Here is a 19156-nt window from a genome sequence, read left to right on the forward strand (position 1 = left end):
ATTTATCTACTTGCACCCAGGGGTGCTTTCGAACTGCTAGGTTGGCAGGTGCTGGGACCGAACAGCGGGAGCGCACCCCGCCGCGGGGATTCGAACTGCCGACCTTTCGATCGGCAAGCCCTAGGCGCTGAGGCTTTAACCCACAGCGCCACCCGCGTCCCTAAAAATAGAGGGTTATCGCTGTGCTATAAATGTACGGTGCAATTGCAGCCCTGGTTTGGCCTGTGTGCCCATTTCGCCCGTTCGTAAGGAAATTCTCACAGACCCCAGGCTCCTAAGTACAAAGAAAACCCCCCTCTCAAGGCTGCCTTCCTTCTGTATCTTTTGCAGACATGCTTCAGCTGATCAACACTGAAGATGGAGACTTCCCTGGTCTGTTCGAGGCGTCGTTCGGCACAACTGTCACCCCAGAGCCCAATCCACATGGGCCCAGTTTGTTCAGCGGCTACCTGGAGGCTGCTAACTCGCCTTCCTCCAGCTTGTTCCAGGTCCCAGCTCCACCCCCACCAAGCTTCCAACCAGTGACGGCAGCAAACTCGAACACAGAGCCCACTCCGATGGACATTAAGGAGGAGCCTGTCCCGTCGATGGCCAGCCAGCCTGCATCTCGGCTCCCGCCAACCAGGATGGCGGCTCAGAGTTTCGTCCCGGCACCCCAGACCCAATTCTCAGCGCAACCTATGGTGGGATTCCTGAATCAGAGCAGTGTTTCCGGTGAGGAGGGCGGCCCCCAGGCTTAACTGATTTCAAAAATTAAACTATTGATTTTTATTGTATTGTTTCTATTTGTTCTTTTGGAGTGTGTGCCCTTTGAAGGTAGGATTTCTTGATTTTAGTTGTGCACAGAGCCAGGCAGATTGTTGGCGCTATATAAATAAATGTTAATAGTAATAATACAATAGGAGGGGGCTGGGCTTGCCAACTGACCAAAAAGCAGCAGCTGGGTGTGCTCCTGTGCCCTTAGCAGCTGCTACATCTTCAGGAACTAGCGGGCGAAGTTTTTCACACCGAGGAGTCATGTGTCTTTCCCTGCTCGTATTGACACGCCAGGCAGCTGTTAAAGGCACAGCTACAGGGGCCTGTTGAAAAGTTGGCGGCCCTAGCGGTGATTTGATGCTGCAGAGCTCCTTAGAAGTCAATGGATGACAGTCCCCCTACTTCTTAAATGTATAGGGGCTTGTAATCGGGCCCCATATATAAATTAAGGATTAGGAAACTGTGGCCTAAAGATTTCAGAAGTAGAATTATTTGGCGGGGGAGGCAAAACAGCCAAAAGAGACTGATCCATTTGTTGGAGGACAGACAGAAAATCGTGGGTGGTTGGGTGGGGAGCAGAGTGGCTGGAACCGTCAACAGGAGCACTCGAGACTGCACCATTTCGTTGCAGTTGCCGGTGATAAACAGATCATTATCCTGATCTGGAGGACAGAAAGGGATCTCAGAGGGCTTCAGAATCTGCTTTGGGAACCAAAAACGGGTGAAGGCGTTCAGCGCTGGGGGTTTCAAATGTGCAAATGCTTTCTGTCTCGTTCTGTTCATGGCCACTGGTCATGATAATTGCACGAAACCTCCCTGTTCAGTGGTGAGCTACCTGTGAATACCACTTGCCAGGGAGCAACAGTAGGAGAGGGCTATTGCTGCCACACCCTCCTTGGGGGTCTTCCTGGAAGCATTTCATAGAATCATAGAATCATAGAATCATAGAGTTGGAAGAGACCACAAGGGCCATCGAGTCCAACCCCCTGCCAAGCAGGAAACACCATCAGAGCACTCCTGACATATGGTTGTCAAGCCTCTGCTTAAAGACCTCCAAAGAAGGAGACTCCACCACACTCCTTGGCAGCAAATTCCACTGTCGAACAGCTCTTACTGTCAGGAAGTTCTTCCTAATGTTTAGGTGGAATCTTCTTTCTTGTAGTTTGGATCCATTGCCCCGTGTCCGCTTCTCTGGAGCAGCAGAAAACAACCCATTTCACAGGCTGGTGGGAGAAACGGAGGATGCCGACTTACATATTCCTTCGTTCTGCTTCAGCAGGGCTGCTCTGCTGTGATGCAGTGGTTAGAGCGTCAGATTAGGAGACCAGGGTTCAAATCGCCTCTGGGCCATGGAGCTCTCACTGGGTGATGTTGGGGGCCAGTCCTTTGCTTGCAACAACACGGTTGTTGTGGGGATTAAATGAAGGGGAGGACCTTGAGCTGCTTGGAGAAGTGGATGGACTATGGTTGCATTTTAGAAATAAATACGTTTCTCTCTCAGCTCCCCAGCCAGGAGGGCATTCTCAGCCCCCTCCAAACACCCAAGCCTCGTCGCAGCAGAACCAGCCAGTGGCAATGCAAACCCAACTCCAGAACATCGCTCCCCAACAGATTCTGACTCCCCACAGTGGATCCCAAGTCGTCCAGCGCCAGATTCAGCAAGTGCCGGTGAGCAGAGGCTGCGGGGGTCCCGGATCTGTTAGTCCTCTCGTGGTGTAGTGGTTAAGAGTGGTAGACTCGTAATCTGGTGAACTGGGTTTGATTGCCTCTCCAGACAACAACTCTTTTTTTTCTTATGCCTGCGGTTGCAATCTTCTGGGTGACGGGGATGTTGTTAAGACAATTGAATGTGCATGCATACTCAGTCCATTTCCTTCCCTCCTAGCCCCCTGTGTGGCCCTGGGCACTGGTAACCCATGCTATGCCACTGGCGGTTGGGGTTGGCTGTAGTGGTACAGAGTGGTGGACTCGTAATCTGGTGAACCTGGTTCGCATCTCCACTCCTCCTCATGCAGCTGCTGGGTGACCTTGGGCCAGTCACACTTCTCTGAAGTCTCTCAGCCCCACTCACCTCACAGAGTGTTGGTTGTGGGGGAGGAAGGGAAAGGAGAATGTTAGCTGCTTTGAGACTCCTGAGGGTAGTGATAAAGTGGGATATCAAATCCAAACTCCTCTTCTTCTTCTTCACGCTGACCCCTCCTCTCTTCCCGCAGGTCCTTCTGCAGCCTCACTTCATCAAGGCTGACTCTCTGCTTCTGACAACCGTCTCGGGTGCCCAGACCTCTGGCATCACCACTCTGGGGACCACAACGGCCGTCCAGTCGACATCACTACAGATGCCGGTACAGTCATACCTTAGGTTAAAGTTGCTTCAGGTTGAGTGTTTTTGGGTTGCGCTCTGCGGCGACCCGGAAGTAACAGAACATATTACTTCCGGGTATCGCTGCTCGCGCATGTGCAGATGCTCAAAATGACGTCATGCGCATGCGGCGAATTGTGACCTGTGCACGTGCAGATGCGCAGATGTAGGTTGCATTCTGCTCTGGTTGCAAACAGGGCACTGATACGGATCCCATTCGCATCTAGAGGTACCACTGTAATTACCGTATTTTTCGCTCTATAAGACGCACCAGACCACAAGACGCACCTAGTTTTTGGAGGAGGAAAACAAGAAATAAAATATTCTGAATCTCAGAAGCCAGAACACCAAGAGGGATCGCTGCACAGCAAAAGCAGCAATCCCTCTTGCTGTTCTGGCTTCTGGGATAGCTGCGCAGCCTGCATTCGCTCCATAAGACGCACACACATTTCCCCTTACTTTTAAGGAGGGAAAAGGTGAGTCTTATAGAGCAAAAAATACGGTAGTTAATGAATTTTTCCGTCCCGTAATATGTGTGCACCGCTTGATGGTAAACAACAACAACCACCTCAACATGGTTTACAAAAAAATAAAACTATAAAATCGAGGGTTGCCCAAACTTGGGCAGTCCAGCTGTTTTTCGACTACAGTTCCCATCATTCCTGACCACGGGTCCTGCTACCTAGGGGTGATGGGAGTTGTAGTCCAAAAGCAGCTGGGGACTCAAATTTGGAAAACCCTAGGCTTAAATGACCCACAGGGGTCTTTTAACTCTACAATTTTTTGATTCTATGATTTACAGTACAGTCGTACCTTGGAAGTTGAACGGAATCCGTTTCGGAAGTCTGTTTGACTTCCAGAACGTTCGGAAACCAAAGTGCGGCTTCTGATTGGCTGCAGGAAGCTCCTGCAACCAATCAGAAGCCGCAGAAGCCTTGCTGGACATTCGGCTTCCAAAAATTGTTCAAGAACCGGAACACTCACTTCCAGGTTTTGATCGTTCGGGAGCCGATTTGTTCAGGAGCCAAGGCATTCAGGATCCAAGGCACGACTGTACTAAAATAGTGAAATGGATTAAAATTGCCTCGGCTTTTTAAGCATCTGTGTAGGCTTGTCTCGATGAGAACGGTTTCTAACGGGTGCTGAAAAGTGTACAGTGGAGGCGCCTGTTTGATCTCAAGAGGCAGGGATTTCTGCAGTGCAGTTGTTCCTGCAAGCCGTGAGACTTCTGTATCTTTTCGTTTTCGTTTTAAGGAAATTTAATTTATTTGTGTGGTTGTTTTTTTTTTTTAAAAAAATACTTTTAAAGTTTTTTTGAAATTTCTGAAACCTGTTGCGGCAGCTAGACTGGTGACTGGGAGTGGCTGCCGAGACCACATAACACCGGTCCCGAAAGACCTGCATTGGCTCCCAGTATGTTTCCAAGCACAATTCAAAGTGTTGGTGCTGACCTTGAAAGCCCTAAACGGCCTTGGCCCAGAATACCTGAAGGAGCGTCTCCACTCACATTGTTCAGCCCAGACACTGAGGTCAGCGCCAAGGGCCTTCTGGCGGTTCCCTCACTGTGAGAAGTAAGGTTAAAGGAAACCAGGCACAGACCTTCTCGGTAGTGGCACCTGCCCTGTGGAACGCCATCAGATGTCAAGGAAATAAGCAACTATCTGACTTTTAGAAGACATCTGAAGGCAGCCCTGTTTAGGGAAGTTTTAATGTTTGATGAATTCTTGTATCTTAGTGTTTTGCTGGAAGCCGCCCAGAGTCAGAGTGACTGGGGAAACCAAGCCAGCTGGGTGGGGTATAAATTATTATTATTATTACAGTAATAAGAATGTGTTATTGGGGGGAGTGGCTTTGCCTGCTTCAAGAAAAGGAATGACCCTCCCCTCTGCGACTGCTCCTCCTCCCTCCTCCTCCCTTGCAGACGCTGATGAGTGGGGGCACCATCCTGGCGACGGTTCCTCTGATGATGGATACAGACAAGCTGCCCATCAACCGCCTGACTGCCGGGAAGCCGCTGGGAAGCAACGGAAAGGGGGCGAAGCGCACAGCCCACAACGCCATCGAGAAACGGTATCGCTCCTCCATCAACGACAAGATCTCCGAGCTCAAGGACCTGGTGGTGGGGTCGGAAGCCAAGGTACGCCTGCAGGGGGACCTTTATTTTGGGTGCGCAGCTGTCTCCTGGTTGAGGAGGTCTCTTCCTAGAGAAGCCCGCCGGGCACCTACATTTGTGGCTTTGGTTTGGCACCGTTTGGGCAAATGCACTTAGAAATAATTCTCTCAGGCTTTCTATTTATTTCATAAAATTATTATTATTATTATTAGATTTGTATACAACTCTTCATCCAAAGATCACAAGGTGGTTCACAACCTATACCGCTTGACTGTAAGAAAAATAATAAATCTTCAAGTTGGTTACAAGAATTTTGAAATGTTAAGAAACGGCTGTTTACAACATAAAAAAAAAAATTGATGATGAGCTAAAGACAAATTAAAACGCATGCCAGCATCGTACGTAGCTGGGTGAGCTTGGTTAAACAAGCCTTCTTTTAGCAAGTGGTTTTAATACCTTTGAAAGGTTTTGTTTTAATCTCTTTGAAATATAAATATTAGTATTGTTAGCCTTTACCTTTGCTAGTGGGGGGTTAGTTTTAGGCTTTGTGAAGCTGCCTTCACCCCCTCTTTCTGAATTTGGTTATGGTTCTTCCATTGGCACTTTCACAGGTGCCCATAATACCTGTAACCGCACCTGTAAGAACTTACTCGTTTTAATGTACCGACACTTTGGAACTCTCTGCCTGTTGATATCAGGCAGGCAACTTCCCTGTATTATTTTTGTCACCTGTTGAGGACATTCTTATTTAGACAAGCCTACCCAGATGTCTAGAAAGTTTGTAGGAGATCTAAATTGTTTTAGTGTACTCTATGCTATTGCAGTTTTAACCTGTATGTTTTAAAATTTGGTGGTCATTTTTTAGCGGTGATTTTTTGGCATTGTATCTTTATAAAGAGATAGGGACGCAGGTGGCGCTGTGGGTTAAAGCCTCAGCGCCTAGGGCTTGCCGATCGAAAGGTCGGCGGTTCGAATCCCCACGGCGGGGTGCGCTCCCGTTGCTCGGTCCCAGCGCCTGCCAACCTAGCAGTTCGAAAGCACTCTCGGGTGCAAGTAGATAAATAGGGACCGCTTACTAGCGGGAAGGTAAACAGCGTTTCCGTGTGCGGCTCTGGCTCGCCAGAGCAGCGATGTCATGCTGGCCACGTGACCCAGAAGTGTCTTCGGACAGCGCTGGCCCCCGGCCTCTTGAGTGAGATGGGCGCACAACCCTAGAGTCTGTCAAGACTGGCCAGTACTGGCAGGGGTACCTTTACCTTTATCTTTATAAACCGCTTTGAGGTTTTCTGCAATCAAGTGGTATATTAACTATAAGAAATAAATAAATAAATGGCCATATATTGAGTCAGTCCATACAGTCCATCTAGTTCAGTATTGTCTGCTCTGACCGGCAGTGACTCCCCAGAGTTTCTTTCCCAGCCCTTCTTGGAGATGCTGGGGGATTGAACCTGGGACCTTCTGGATGCTAAGCATGTGTTTTGCCACTGAGCTATGGTCCCCTGTCTCCAATAGGGGAGCGGGTGGCGCTGTGGTCTAAACCACTGAGCCTCTTGGGCCTGCCGATTAGAAGGTCAGCGATTTGAATCCCTGTGACGGGGTGAGCTCCCGTTGCGCTGTCCCAGCTTCTGCCCACCTAGCAGTTCAAAAGCACAAAGTGCAAGTAGATAAATAGGTACCGCTCTGGCGGGAAGGTAAACGGCGTTTCTGTGCCCTCTGGTTTCCGTTACGTTGTTCGAATTGCGCCAGAAGCGGTTTAGTCATGCTGGCCACATGACCCGGAAAGCTGTCTGTGAACAAACACCAGTTCCCTCAGCCTGAAAAGTGAGATGAGCACCGCAACCCCATAGTCGTCTTTGACTGGACTTAACTGTCAGGGGTCCTTTACCGCTAGGTTTTGCTCTCTGTTGGTTCTGGAGCTTAATTGGGGAGGTTCAGCCATATTGGGTGGCATCAGGGCTGGATTTACAGTAGGTTTGATGAGGCCCTAAACTACTGAAGGTAATGGGGCCCTTTCTATGTCCAGCTGTCATTTGTCAACAACAAATTGTTGCTGTTTTTTGTGTTGAATATTTGCCCTGTGGTAATTTATGGACCTAATAGGTATATAAAGCCATCTGCACATGCAGAATGTAGGCACCCTATATATAGAAATGAGCAAAACCAGTGATATTTTAGGGAACAGGCTAGCAGGCAGGGCCCATTACTTACATCCTAGGAACCTACACAACACAAAACACTGTTGCTGTACGTAGGTTTTATTTTATTTGTTTTTTATCTTACATTTTGGAAATGTACATCCAGTTTTCCCCCCTTTTATTTTTTTGGGGCCCCCAAGAGAGTGGGGCCCTAAGCTATGGCCCGTTTAGCTTATGCATAAATCCGGCACTGATGAAAATGTTTGCAGCAGCCAATTTTTCCTGCATCTGCTATTTGATGCCACACCAGGGGAGAGCCTGGCTAACCTCCTTGGCCACATAATGCCTCCTTCCAAATGTGGCAGGGTCTCTTGTCTAGGAAATTGTGGGATTCTCAATCCAACTGGCTGTTTCTGCCCACTCAGCCTGGTCCTCCTTCGCTTGGATGATTCCGCTGCCATTATGAGCAGCTGTCTCCGAGGCTTTGGCTACCAAAGGGAACGATTCCTCCTCTATAGCTCTGGCCGCTGTGGCAAGCGGTTCTCTGGCATTGCCCCAGGAAAGAGTTTGTGGCTCGGAGATTCTCCCGCTTGTTGGCCTCGACAGGGCTTGCGCAGGAGAACCTCCCTCCCGGGAAGAGGACAGGTCAAAGAGGAACCCCTCCGAGCCTGTCATTTCCCTCTGCTCACCCTCTAACCGTGCCAACCTTTCCTGTCCGTTGGCAGCTGAACAAGTCGGCCATTTTGCGCAAAGCAATCGACCACATCCGCTTCCTGAAGCAAGCCAACCAGAAGCTGAAGGCCGAGAACATGGCCCTCAAAATGGCGAGCCAGAACAACAGTGAGTTTCGCAGCCTTCGGCCCCTTTTGCAGATTGGAAACTGCAAAAGTTCGGACTTTTGGAGGGGAGGGGAGGAAAAAAATATGAGGGGCCCCCAGAACATGTGCTGGATCCTATCAATACAAGGATCCCAGGTGGTGGTCTCTCATTCATTGGTGGTTTTTAAACAGGTTGGGTGGCCATCTGCCAGGGGTTCTTTGCTGTGATTTCTGCATTTGCAGCGGGTTGGAATGGATGACCTTTGGGGATCCCACCCAGCGCCGCAGCTCCTTGATTCTGTGACTGTTGAGAGGACCAAAAGCATGGTTGCCCTGGGGGGAAACGCAAACAGCTGCCCCCTTCCGAATCATTGATGTTTCTTGGTTGGAAGCAGAATTTAATAATAATAATATTATTATCATCATATGACTAGATTGCCCCAGCCACTCTGGGCGGCTTCCAGCAAAACATAAAAATACAATAAAGCATCAAAAACTTCCCTAAACAAGGCTGCCTTCAGATGTCTTCTAAAAGTCAGATAGTTGTTTATTTCCTTGACATCTGAAGGTAGGGCATTCCACAAGGCGGGTGCCACCACTGAGAAGGCCCTGTGCCTGGATTCCTGCAACCTCACTTCTCGCAGGGAGGGAACTGCCAGAAGGCCCTCGGAGCTGAACTTGCTTTTGGGCAAAGCGCATCTCTCTCTGTGGTGACAATGCATTCTCCTTTTGCTTTTTCCGCCTGTCCTGCTTCTGCAGAGTCCCTGAAGGACCTGGTAGCCACATGTGGTGGCAACACCCAGGACTCGAAGGAAGGGATCAAGCTAGTGGACACCCTGACACCACCCCCGTCGGACGCAGGCTCCCCGTTGCGCGGCAGCGGCAGCCCCCTCTCGCTCAGCAGCACCAGTGGGAGCGACTCTGAGCCGGACAGCCCCTTCTACGAGGAGACCAAGGTGCGACCCCGAATGGGAGCAGGAGGTGGTGGAAGGGAGAATGCCTGGGAAGAGACCAGGGGGCTGGGGCTTCACCTCAGCGGAACCCTGCAAAAGACCATAAGTCCATCTCGATATGAGTTCTGTGAATCAGCTGCATGCCCTTGATCTAGGCCAATATTGCTTCCTCTGATTGCTAGCAGCTGTTCCAGGGCTTTCCCCACTTCCAAGTACCTTGGTTTTTGCAAAATATTTGCACTAGGGTTGCAAAATGTTGCGTTAGGGTCTTTGCACAGGAACTACAGTGGTGCCTCGCAAGACGAAATTAATCCGTTCCGCGAGTCTCTTCGTCTAGCGGTTTTTTCGTCTTGCGAAGCAACCCCATTAGCGGATTAGCGCTATTAGCGGTTTAGCGTCTTAGCGGCTATTAAAGGCTTAAGGGATTAGCGGATTAGCTGCTAAAAGGCTATTAGCAGCTTAGCGGCTTAGAAAAAGGGGGTGGGGAGCGAAAAAAAATCGCAGGAACTCGCAAGACATTTTCGTCTTGCGAAGCAAGCCCATAGGAAATTCATCCTGCGAAGCACCTCCAAAACGGAAAACCCTTTCGTCTAGCGGGTTTTCCATCTTGCGAGGCATTCATCTTGCGGGGCACCACTGTACCTTGATTTTTGCAAAATATTTGCTCTAGGGTTGCAAAATGTTGCGTTAGGGTCTTTGCACAGGAACGATCACCGTTCCTGGAAACCCGAGGGGGGGACCCCCTCCATTATTTTCTGTGTTCATGCCCCTCTTTCATTCACCACCTCTTTCCATAAAGAGAACAAAATGAAGAATTGGTTGCAGGTTCGATCACTGCACGGGACAGCTGCATATTCCTGCATCGCAATGTGTTGGCCTACATGATCCACAGGGTTCCTCCTTCTATGATTCCAAAGGGGTGGGAAATGATTAATATAAAAAGATAGCTTCTCTATCTGACAATTTTTTGTGTATGAAAATTTCAAAATATTTAGCATATACACTCCAGAAATATCTAGCTCTAAAAGCAGCTGGAATCCCCCTGGCTGAAAAAGGTGGCAACTTGGTCCTCCCTCCACGCTGCCCCCAAACTCATCTGCTGTTGTCTGTGGCTGTTTCAGGTGAAGCAAGAGCATCAGGCGCTCTCGCCAGGCAGCCTGGGTATGCTGGATCGCTCGCGCATGGCCCTGTGCGCCTTCATCTTCCTCTGCCTCTCCTTCAACCCCCTCTCCTCCCTCTTGGCGGGATCTCACTCGGCCAGCCCTTCGGATATTGATGGCTCCAGCCACTCCGGGCGCACCATTAAGAGCCAGAACGAGGCCGCAGGTGAGTGCGCAACAGGGTCTTCACTGGGGGGGAGGACCCGCAGGCCTGTGGGGCTTCTCTATCCAGCCTCCTTTCCCCTACAGCGCCATATTTAGGCTTCCAAATCAGCTCTGTTGGAGCAAGCACTCTTCTGTTTGATGCCTGGATGTCCCTATTTTCCAGGAAGAGTCATTGGCTTTACAGAAGCCATCCTGGTTTCTGATTTGATCCCAGAATGTCCCACTTTTCCTTGTTGTTGTTGTTTAGTCGTGTCCGACTCTTCGTGACCCCATGGACCAGAGCACGCCAGGCACTCCTGTCTTCCACTGCCACCCTAACTTTTCCTTAGGTTGTCCCTATTTTCATGGGAGAAATTTTGGAGGGGACACCTCTGTTTTCTTCAGAGAAGCATTGGAGAGTATGAACTTTAGTGTGTGTGTTTGGTCACATTCACAGGAAATGTTTAGAGCGCTGCGATACCACTTCAAACAGCCATGGCTCTGCCCAAAGAATTTGGGGAGCTGTCATTTGTTGAAGGTGCTGAGAGTTGTTTTGTTGTTGAGTCGTTTAGTCGTGTCCGCCTCTTCGTGACCCCATGGACCAGAGCACGCCAGGCACTTCTGTCTTCCACTGCCTCCCGCAGTTGCTAGGTGGCCCCTATTCCCCTCACAGAGCTACAATTCCCAGAGTTCTCTGTTGTGAGGAAGAGAGAAGAATTCTTAAACCACAGTGCCTCGTGTCTTCATCCACAGACACCCCTATCGCCTGGTTCCAGTGGCTTCTCCCCACCTTGGTCTTCTGGCTGATCAACATGCTGGTTGTTTTGGGAGCCTTTGTTCGGCTCTTCATTTACGGCGAGCCCGTCACACGCCCTCATTCAGAGTCTTCCATCCTTTTCTGGAGGCACCGGAAGCAGGCAGACCTCGACTTGGCGCGGGTGAGTGTGTGCACCTGTGATTTTCAGCGATTTTCATGCATTGTCTTGTCTCGCAAAGGTCCTACGACGGAACTTCCATGGGAGGCCCATCCTGTAAAGAAGTGTTGGTTGTGGTAGGGTTGTGGCACTGGGGACACAGGTTCAAGTAATCTGGGGTGTTGGCCGGACTTGCTGTTGACGTTTGTTCATCTTGGTTTCCTTAGGTCAGGGGTCAGCAACCCGCGGCTCCGGAGCCACATGTGGCTCTTTTATACCTTTGCCGCGGCTCCGGGGCGGATACTAGCGAGGGGAGGAGGCGCATTGTGCGCCCCGACACTCCCCACTGTGGCGGGCGCTGTACTGGCAGTGACGTCGCATGGGGGCGGTGTGTGCGTTAGTCACACACCGTCTCGACGTCGCCTTCCCGCACGCCCGCTACATTGTAAGGGGCATGTACGCTGGTCACTGTTTTGAAGGAGAGTGAAGAACACACACAAAAAAAAAGGTAACTTGTTAATTTAATGTTTATTTCTATGAGGAGTAGTAATTCTGAGGGGTCAAACAAAGAAATAATTTTAAAAAGTGACAAAAAAGTTATTTTTATAATGACGAGTTTTGCGGCTCCCAGTTTTTTTTTTCTTCGGAAACGGGTCCAAGTGGCTCTTTTTGTCTTAAAGGTTGCAGACCCCTGCCTTAGATCATAGGTTTCCCAAACTTGGGTCTCCTGCTGTGGTTGGACTACGATTCCCATCATGCCAGACCACTGGTCCTGCTTGCTAAGGATGATGGGAATTGGAGCCCAGGTACGGGAAACCCTGCTTTAGGTCATAGGTCTTGAAGTGGTGGGTTGTGAGGCTACACCAGGTGGGTTGCGGCAATGTTGTTGCTGCCATGATGGGTTGTAGCTAAGGCTGACCAAGTCTGGGTTAGGCTCAGGGCTGGATTAAGACCTTTAGAGACCCTAAGCACTTATATATATGGGGGCACCAAAATATTTTCTCTAATTCAAAATATAAACACTAATAAACAGTAAAATGAAATTGTATTTTTTGAAATGAAATGAAACCTACAGTAAGGTGGAAAATCATGTTTGTTTTTGTATACTTCCACTTTATTTATCTCCTACTTTTTCTAATTGCAAAGTCCTCGATCAGATCCTCAAAACTAATCCTATGTGACCCACATCTGCTTCTTAGCAAAGATGTGCAGACACTTAGCAAAGATAAGCAAAGCCTTCAAGTCCCAAGTTCAGAGGCAGGGCAGGTTCATACGAAGATCAGTCCGTTTCAGAGGTGAATTGGTCCAAAGTTGTTGATAAGAGAGACAGGCACACATCAACAAGGAAGAGCATTCCATAAACTGGGAGCCACTCCTAAGAAGACCCTGTCTCAGCACAGCGAGTTGCTCACGCTGGGGCCTTCTAGATGCAAAGCAGCCGCTCCACCATGTCCTTATAGCCTCTTTGTGCTCCCTCCTTTACAAGGCTTGTCCATTCTCTCCCGCATTTCCTCTTCAGGGAGATTTTGCTCAGGCCTCCCAGAACTTATGGACGGCGTTGAAAGCCCTCGGCCGCCCACTCCCAACCTCCAACCTCGACCTGACCTGCAGCCTTTTATGGAACTTGATCCGCCACGTCCTTCAGCGGCTCTGGGTGGGGCGTTGGCTGGCGGGAAGGGCTGGCGGCTTCTTCCGCGACCGGGAGCTCAAGGCTGACGTGCAGAAAAGCGCCTGCGATGCGGCCCTGGTGTACCACAAACTCCATCAGCTGCACATGACAGGTAGGCTTCAAGCAGAGGTCTTCAACCCTTCTGGGTCCACGGCTCCTTGGCTTAAGGTTCCAGGCATGGCCAGACAGTCCCCATCATCCCAGACCACTGGTCCTGTTAGCTAGGGATGATGGGAGTTGAAGTCCCAAAACAGCTGGAGGGCCAAGTCTGGCCATGCTTGGTTTAAACCCAGGGGTCAGCAACCTTTTTCAGCCTTGGGCCGGTCCACCATCCCTCAGATCATGTGGTGGGCCAGACTATTTTTTTGGGGGAAATGAACGAATTCCTATGCCCCACAAATAACCCAGAGATGCATTTGAAATAAAAGCACACATGTAAAAACACCAGGCAGGCCCCACAAATCACCCAGAGATGCATTTTAAATAAAAGGACACATTCTACTCATGTTAAAAACATGCTGTTTCCCGAACCGTCTGCAGGCCGGATTGAAAAGGCGACTGGGCCGCATCCTGCCCCTGGGCCTTAGGTTGCCTACCCCTGGTAAACTATGAGATCTTTGACTAAGGGTTTCCCCTTCTTCTCTTCCCACAGGGAAGCACGTGGCCGGTCACCTCTCAGCAATCAACATGGCGCTGAGTGCCGTGAACCTGGCTGAGTGCGCAGGCAACACCATCTCCGTGGCAACACTGGCCGAGGTCTATGTGGCAGCAGCACTGCGTGTGAAGACCAGCCTCCATCGCTGTTGTCACTTCCTGGCGGTAAGGCCGTGCGATGTGGGGTGCAGGATATTACCTCAGCTCTTCCATTTGGGCTAAGCTCACCATCGGGTGTAGGGAACTTTGGGCTCTCCAGATATTGTCGAACCACAGCTCCCATCATGGCTGCCCATTGACCATGGTTTTTGAGGGTGAGGGGAATTGCAGTCCAACAGCACCTGGAGGGCCAAATTGTTGTTGTTATTGCTATTTTTCTAGAAAAGAAAAAATAATATTGCATTCTCTTTGAAGAGCAATGGTGCTAATCTGAGAGGTGCCAGAATTGAGTTCAAGCAAGTTCCAGCTGAAAAAAGCCCCATTATTATTATTATTATTATTATTATTATTATTATTATTATTTTATATACAGTCCTTCATCGCAAGCTATCAGGGTGGTCCGCAGAATAAAATACAAGATAAAAACACAAGCAAATAATTAAAACCAAAACAACAGACACATTTAAAAGGCTGTAGAATATTAATCAGCCAGAGGCCTGGTTGAAGAGGAACGTTTTCGCCGGGCTACTAAAAATATATAATGAAGGCACCAGGCGAACCTCCCTAGGGAGAGCATTCTACAAACGGAGCCACTGCAGAAAAGGCCTGTTCTCTTCTGTTGTCACCACCCCAACTTCATATAAAGGAGGCACATGAAGAAGGGCCTCAAAATATTGATTGATCGAATTTACTTGGATGCCGCATTTTCACAACCAGCTGTGCCCAAAGCAGCGTACAGCAAATATTCAAAATATGTTATTGTTTTGTTCTTTTTGCAAACCACTTCGAGGGTTGCTGGGGGTTTTTACAGTGAGGTGGCATATACCGTATTTTTTGCCCCATAGGGCGCATCTAGGTTTTTTTGGGGGGGAAATAAAGAAAAAAAAAATTATTTCCCCCCCAGGCGCGGGGCTGGGGCGGGGGAAGCCCGAGCTTCCCCCGACCCCAGCCCCCAGAACAGCCTGCTATCCGCAAGCCTAGGGAGCCCTGCGGGAAGTCACGCCGGTCTCCCCAGGCTTGCAGAGAGCTGCGTGAAGCCCGCGTGTGCTCTTCCGGCTTCCGGCTCCCCAGGCTTCGGAATGCAGGCAGCTCTGCGCAACCCTTGGGAGACCGGCACGAAGTCACCAAGGGTTGCGCAGAGCTTCCTGCATTCCGCAGATGCCCTAAAACAGAAATGGAGAACCTCAGGCCTCGGGGGGGGGGGGGCAAAGGCTCTCTATCGGGCCCTCAGGACTCTCCCTGACCTCCCAAACCTCAGCCATGTTTCCTTGAATTCTGATTACCGTATTTTCCGCTCTATAGGACGCACCAGACCATAGGACGCACCTTGTTTTAGAGGGGGAGAACAAGAAAAAAAAATCTCCCCCTCACTGTGAAGCACCCCTTCAGCGAAGCGGCAGGAGAAACTGAGTCCCTTCCATTTCTCCTCCCGCTTGGCTGAAGGGGCGCTGCGCAGCTCTCCCTCTCTGCTCAAGCCAGGAGAGTCTTGCTCTCCCGGCTTCAGCAAAAGGAACCCAAAACTCTGCAGGCTTCAGGCGGCTATCCCTGAAGCCTGGAGAGCGAGAGGGATCAGTGCGCACCGACCCCTCTCGCTCTCCAGGCTTCAGCGAAAGCAACGCAAAGCCTCTGGAGCGCAGAGGGAACACTCCCTCTGCGCTCCGGAGGCTTCCCGTTGCTATCACTGATGCCAAGAAGCCTGCATTTGCTCCATAGGACGCACACACATTTCCCCTTCATTTTTGGAGGGGAAAAAGTGCGTCCTATAGGGCGAAAAATACGGTACATTTTATAGGGGAATATATATTTTTTTATTAAAAAAAATAAGGCTTGCAAGTAGCCACTGGCTGCCTTGCAAGTGGTAAGCACAGAATGCTGGGGTCACCTCCAGGGCTTCCCTGACTGGCGTTCCTTTCCCTTTTGTTGCGCAGCGCTTCTTCCTCAGCAGCGCCCGGCAGGTGCTGCTGTCCCACAATGGGACCGTCCCGCCCGCCCTCCAGTGGCTCTGCCATCCTGTGGGTCACCGTTTCTTTGTGGACGGAGACTGGGCCGTGAAGAGCTGCCCTCGAGAGAGCATCTACAGCTCCACCAGTAATCCAGGTATGGAGAGGTCGGCTGGTGTGATGCGAGAGGGCGGAGCCCTGGACTTGGGGAGCAGCAGGGAAACCTGGGTTCAAATCCCTGCTTTGCTGAGAAGCTCACGGGCGACTTTCTCTCAGCCTAACCTTCCTCACAAGGTTGTTGTGAGGATCAAATGGGCAGCGGCCCCTGATAGACAGGAATCATGGAATCATAAAGGACTTTGAGGGCCATCTACTCCAACCCCTGCAATGCAGGAATCTCAGCTGTGCCCAATGACCCACCTGCAGTATAAATTTGAAGCAGTGCCATTTAATCAGCCAAGGCTTCCTGCAAAGAATCCTGGGAACCGTAGTTTCTTAAGGGTGCTGAGAGTTGTTAGGAGGTCCCTGTTCCTCTTGCAGAGCTACAACTCCCAGAGTTCCCTATAAGGAAGACGGATTGATTGTTTAGCCAGAATTGTAGTTCTGATCGATAGTAATCCGCCTGCTTCACAATCTGTCTCCGGTTCCTTCCAGATGGAGTCCCCAACTCCGTCAGGCCTTAACCATTGGCTGTGCTGCCTGGCCCTGATGGGAGTTGTAGTCCAACAATTTCCAGAGGGCGCCATGTTGGCCAAGGGCTTCATGGGAAAGGGTTGTCCTCCAATCTATTCGTTTCCCCCATTGGACCAAGAGGGTATTTTGTGGTGTGCTGTCAGGTGGTTGGCTGGCATCCCTCTGTCTCGGGAGACAGCGGAGGAGTTCACCTTTGTGAATGAAGTCAAGCTGTTGGAGAGTCACAGCGCCTGCTGCGGCTGTAGAGACCGATACGGGAGGGACATGTTTTGTTGCAGCTGAGGCAGATGAAGGCTGTCGACCCCATCAGAAAAGGATGTTCTTTCCCTCTCTCCCCCCTTTGCAGCGGACCCCCTGGCTCAAGTGACCCAGCTGTTCCGGGAGCATTTGCTGGAGAAAGCTCTTTCCTGTGTCTCTAGGCTGGAGAGTGAGGCGCCTGCCAGCCACGACGAGGGGTAAGAGAGGACCGGATTTCGGGTCTTGAAGCCCCTGTACATGTTGCTCTCTCCTGCTTTGGCTCCAACCAGTTCTGGTACCCCCCCCCCCCAAATTTATAGATGCTGAGTGAGAACATTCAAATGCTGCGTTTAATAATAATAATAATAATAATAATAATAATAATAATAATAATGTATTATTTACCGTATTTTTCGCCCTATAGGACGCACCGTCCCATAAGGCGCACCTAGTTTTTTTGGGGGGGAAATAAAGGGAAAAAATTTATTTTCCCCCCAGGCGCGGGGTTGGGGCAGGGGAAGCCCGAGCTTCCCCCGACCCCAGCCCCCAAACAGGCAGCTCTCTGCAAGCTGTGGGAGCCCAGCGCTGGCTCCCACTGCTTGCCGAGAGGTCCGCGAAGCCTGGACGCGCTGAGCTCAGCGCGCGCAGGCTTCAGCATGCAGGCAACTCTCCGCAAGCAGCGGGAGCCCAGGGCTGGGCTCGCCGCTGCTTGCGGAGAGGTGCGCGAAGCCTGCACTTCGCCCCATAGGACGCACACACATTTCCCCTTCATTTTGGGAGGGGAAAAAGTGCGTCCTATAGGGCGAAAAATACGGTATACCCCGCCCATCTGGCTGGGTTTCCGCAGCCACTCTGGGAAGCTTCCAACAGAACGCTAAAATACAATAACCTATTAAACATTAAAAGCTTCCCTAAAGAGGGCTGCCTTCAGATGTCTTCTAAAAGTCTGGTAGTTTTCTCTCTCTTTGGTATCTGGTGGGAGGGCGTTCCACAGGGTGGGTGCCACCACCGAGAAGGCCCTCTGCCTGGTTCCCTGTAACTTGGCTTCTTGTAGCGAGGGAACTTCCAGAAGGCCCTCAGCACTGGACCTCAGTGTCTGGGCAGAACGATGGAGGTGGAGACGCTCCTTCAGGTATACTGGACCGAGGCCGTTCGTTCTGATTCTCCTTGTTGCAGATTTGGCCCAATCCCCCTTCAAACTGCCCTGGAGAGGGGATTCCCACCCATGTCACTTGCTCCCAGATTATCCCTTCCTATGCCCTTGGAACGCAGGGAGCTGCCTTATTCTGAATCGGACCACCCGACCACCCAGTATTTCCCACACTGACTGGCAGCAGCTTTGAAGGGTTTCAGCCTTTTCCCAGCCCAGTCCTGGAGATGGCAGACATTGAACCGAGAACCTTTCCTGCCCTGAGCCACAGCCCTTTCCTAAGGACAGCTGCACCCATAATTTCCCGCTGGGTCGTAGGGCGTGCCGAAAGGTTTTATAATCCCCAGCGAGAAACGATAGGTGAGGTCTGCAACAGTCCTCTTCCCAGCTGTGATTCCCAGCATACTGCCTCCAACAGGGGAGGGAGAACATAGTTCTTGTGGCTTGTAGAGCCTTATCTTCCACTAAGCAGAGGTCTAGTGGGATCCTGCCTGCTTCCTGCCATTTGCAGTTGGTTTCCCAAGGTGACCTTGGGTTATTCCCCCCCCCCCCTTGGAGAAGGGGGCTGTGGGTGCTTGCAGATGTGTGGGTGGAAGAGACCTTGATAGAGAATATCTGGTGAGTTCAGTTTTGCAACTCAGTGTTGGGTTTGTTGTTGATTGGGGAAACCCCAGAACTGGATGGTGCTGCTGATTTCAAATGGAATTGGTATTTGCAAAAAATGTCAAGGGGAACTTCGTTTTCCTCTCCCCCGGGAACAATGCTGCATCGTGATGCAAAAGCTTCTTGCGGCCAAAATGCGCAAGGAAAGATCCCACCTTCCTCCTAAATTACGCAGGCCCCAGACTCTAAAGGAATACAGTGGTGCCCCGCAAGACGAATGCCTCGCAAGACGGAAAACCCGCTAGACGAAAGGGTTTTCCGTTTTGGAGGTGCTTCGCAGGACGAATTTCCCTATGGGCTTGCTTCGCAAGATGAAAATGTCTTGCGAGTCTTGAGATTTTTTTTCGCTCCCCACCCCTTTTTCTAAGCCGCTAAACCGCTAATAGCCTTTTAGCAGCTAATCCGCTAATCCCTTAAGCCTTTAATAGCCGCTAATAGCTGCTAAACCGCTAATAGCGCTAATCCGCTAATCCGCTAATGGGCTTGCTTCGCAAGACGAAAAAACCGCTAGACGAAGAGACTCACGGAATGGATTAATTTCGTCTTGCGAGGCACCACTGTATTTAGGGCTGAATTCTACTGAACACACAATTCACACAGCCAGGACTTGTGTGAATGGGTTTCTGGAGGAAATGGGAG

At 50.5% G+C, this 19156-nt stretch overlaps 1 protein-coding gene across 1 annotated transcript in view; it reads left to right on the plus strand.

Annotated features, from left to right (window-relative positions):
• Positions 1-19156, plus strand: part of SREBF1 (sterol regulatory element binding transcription factor 1) — a 52630-nt gene that overhangs the window by 18086 nt on the left and 15388 nt on the right. Inside the window, exons 2-13 of the mRNA XM_083413358.1 lie at positions 331-714; positions 2258-2424; positions 2970-3098; positions 5037-5252; positions 8089-8203; positions 8941-9137; positions 10256-10460; positions 11192-11376; positions 12872-13133; positions 13674-13840; positions 15763-15931; positions 16814-16922. Coding sequence (XP_083269484.1) covers positions 331-714; positions 2258-2424; positions 2970-3098; positions 5037-5252; positions 8089-8203; positions 8941-9137; positions 10256-10460; positions 11192-11376; positions 12872-13133; positions 13674-13840; positions 15763-15931; positions 16814-16922 — 2305 coding nt within the window. The remainder of the gene's footprint in view (positions 1-330; positions 715-2257; positions 2425-2969; positions 3099-5036; positions 5253-8088; positions 8204-8940; positions 9138-10255; positions 10461-11191; positions 11377-12871; positions 13134-13673; positions 13841-15762; positions 15932-16813; positions 16923-19156) is intronic.

The sequence above is a fragment of the Podarcis tiliguerta genome (genome assembly GCF_965153285.1).
Source record: "Podarcis tiliguerta genome assembly, chromosome: 14".
NCBI lineage: Eukaryota > Metazoa > Chordata > Lepidosauria > Squamata > Lacertidae > Podarcis > Podarcis tiliguerta.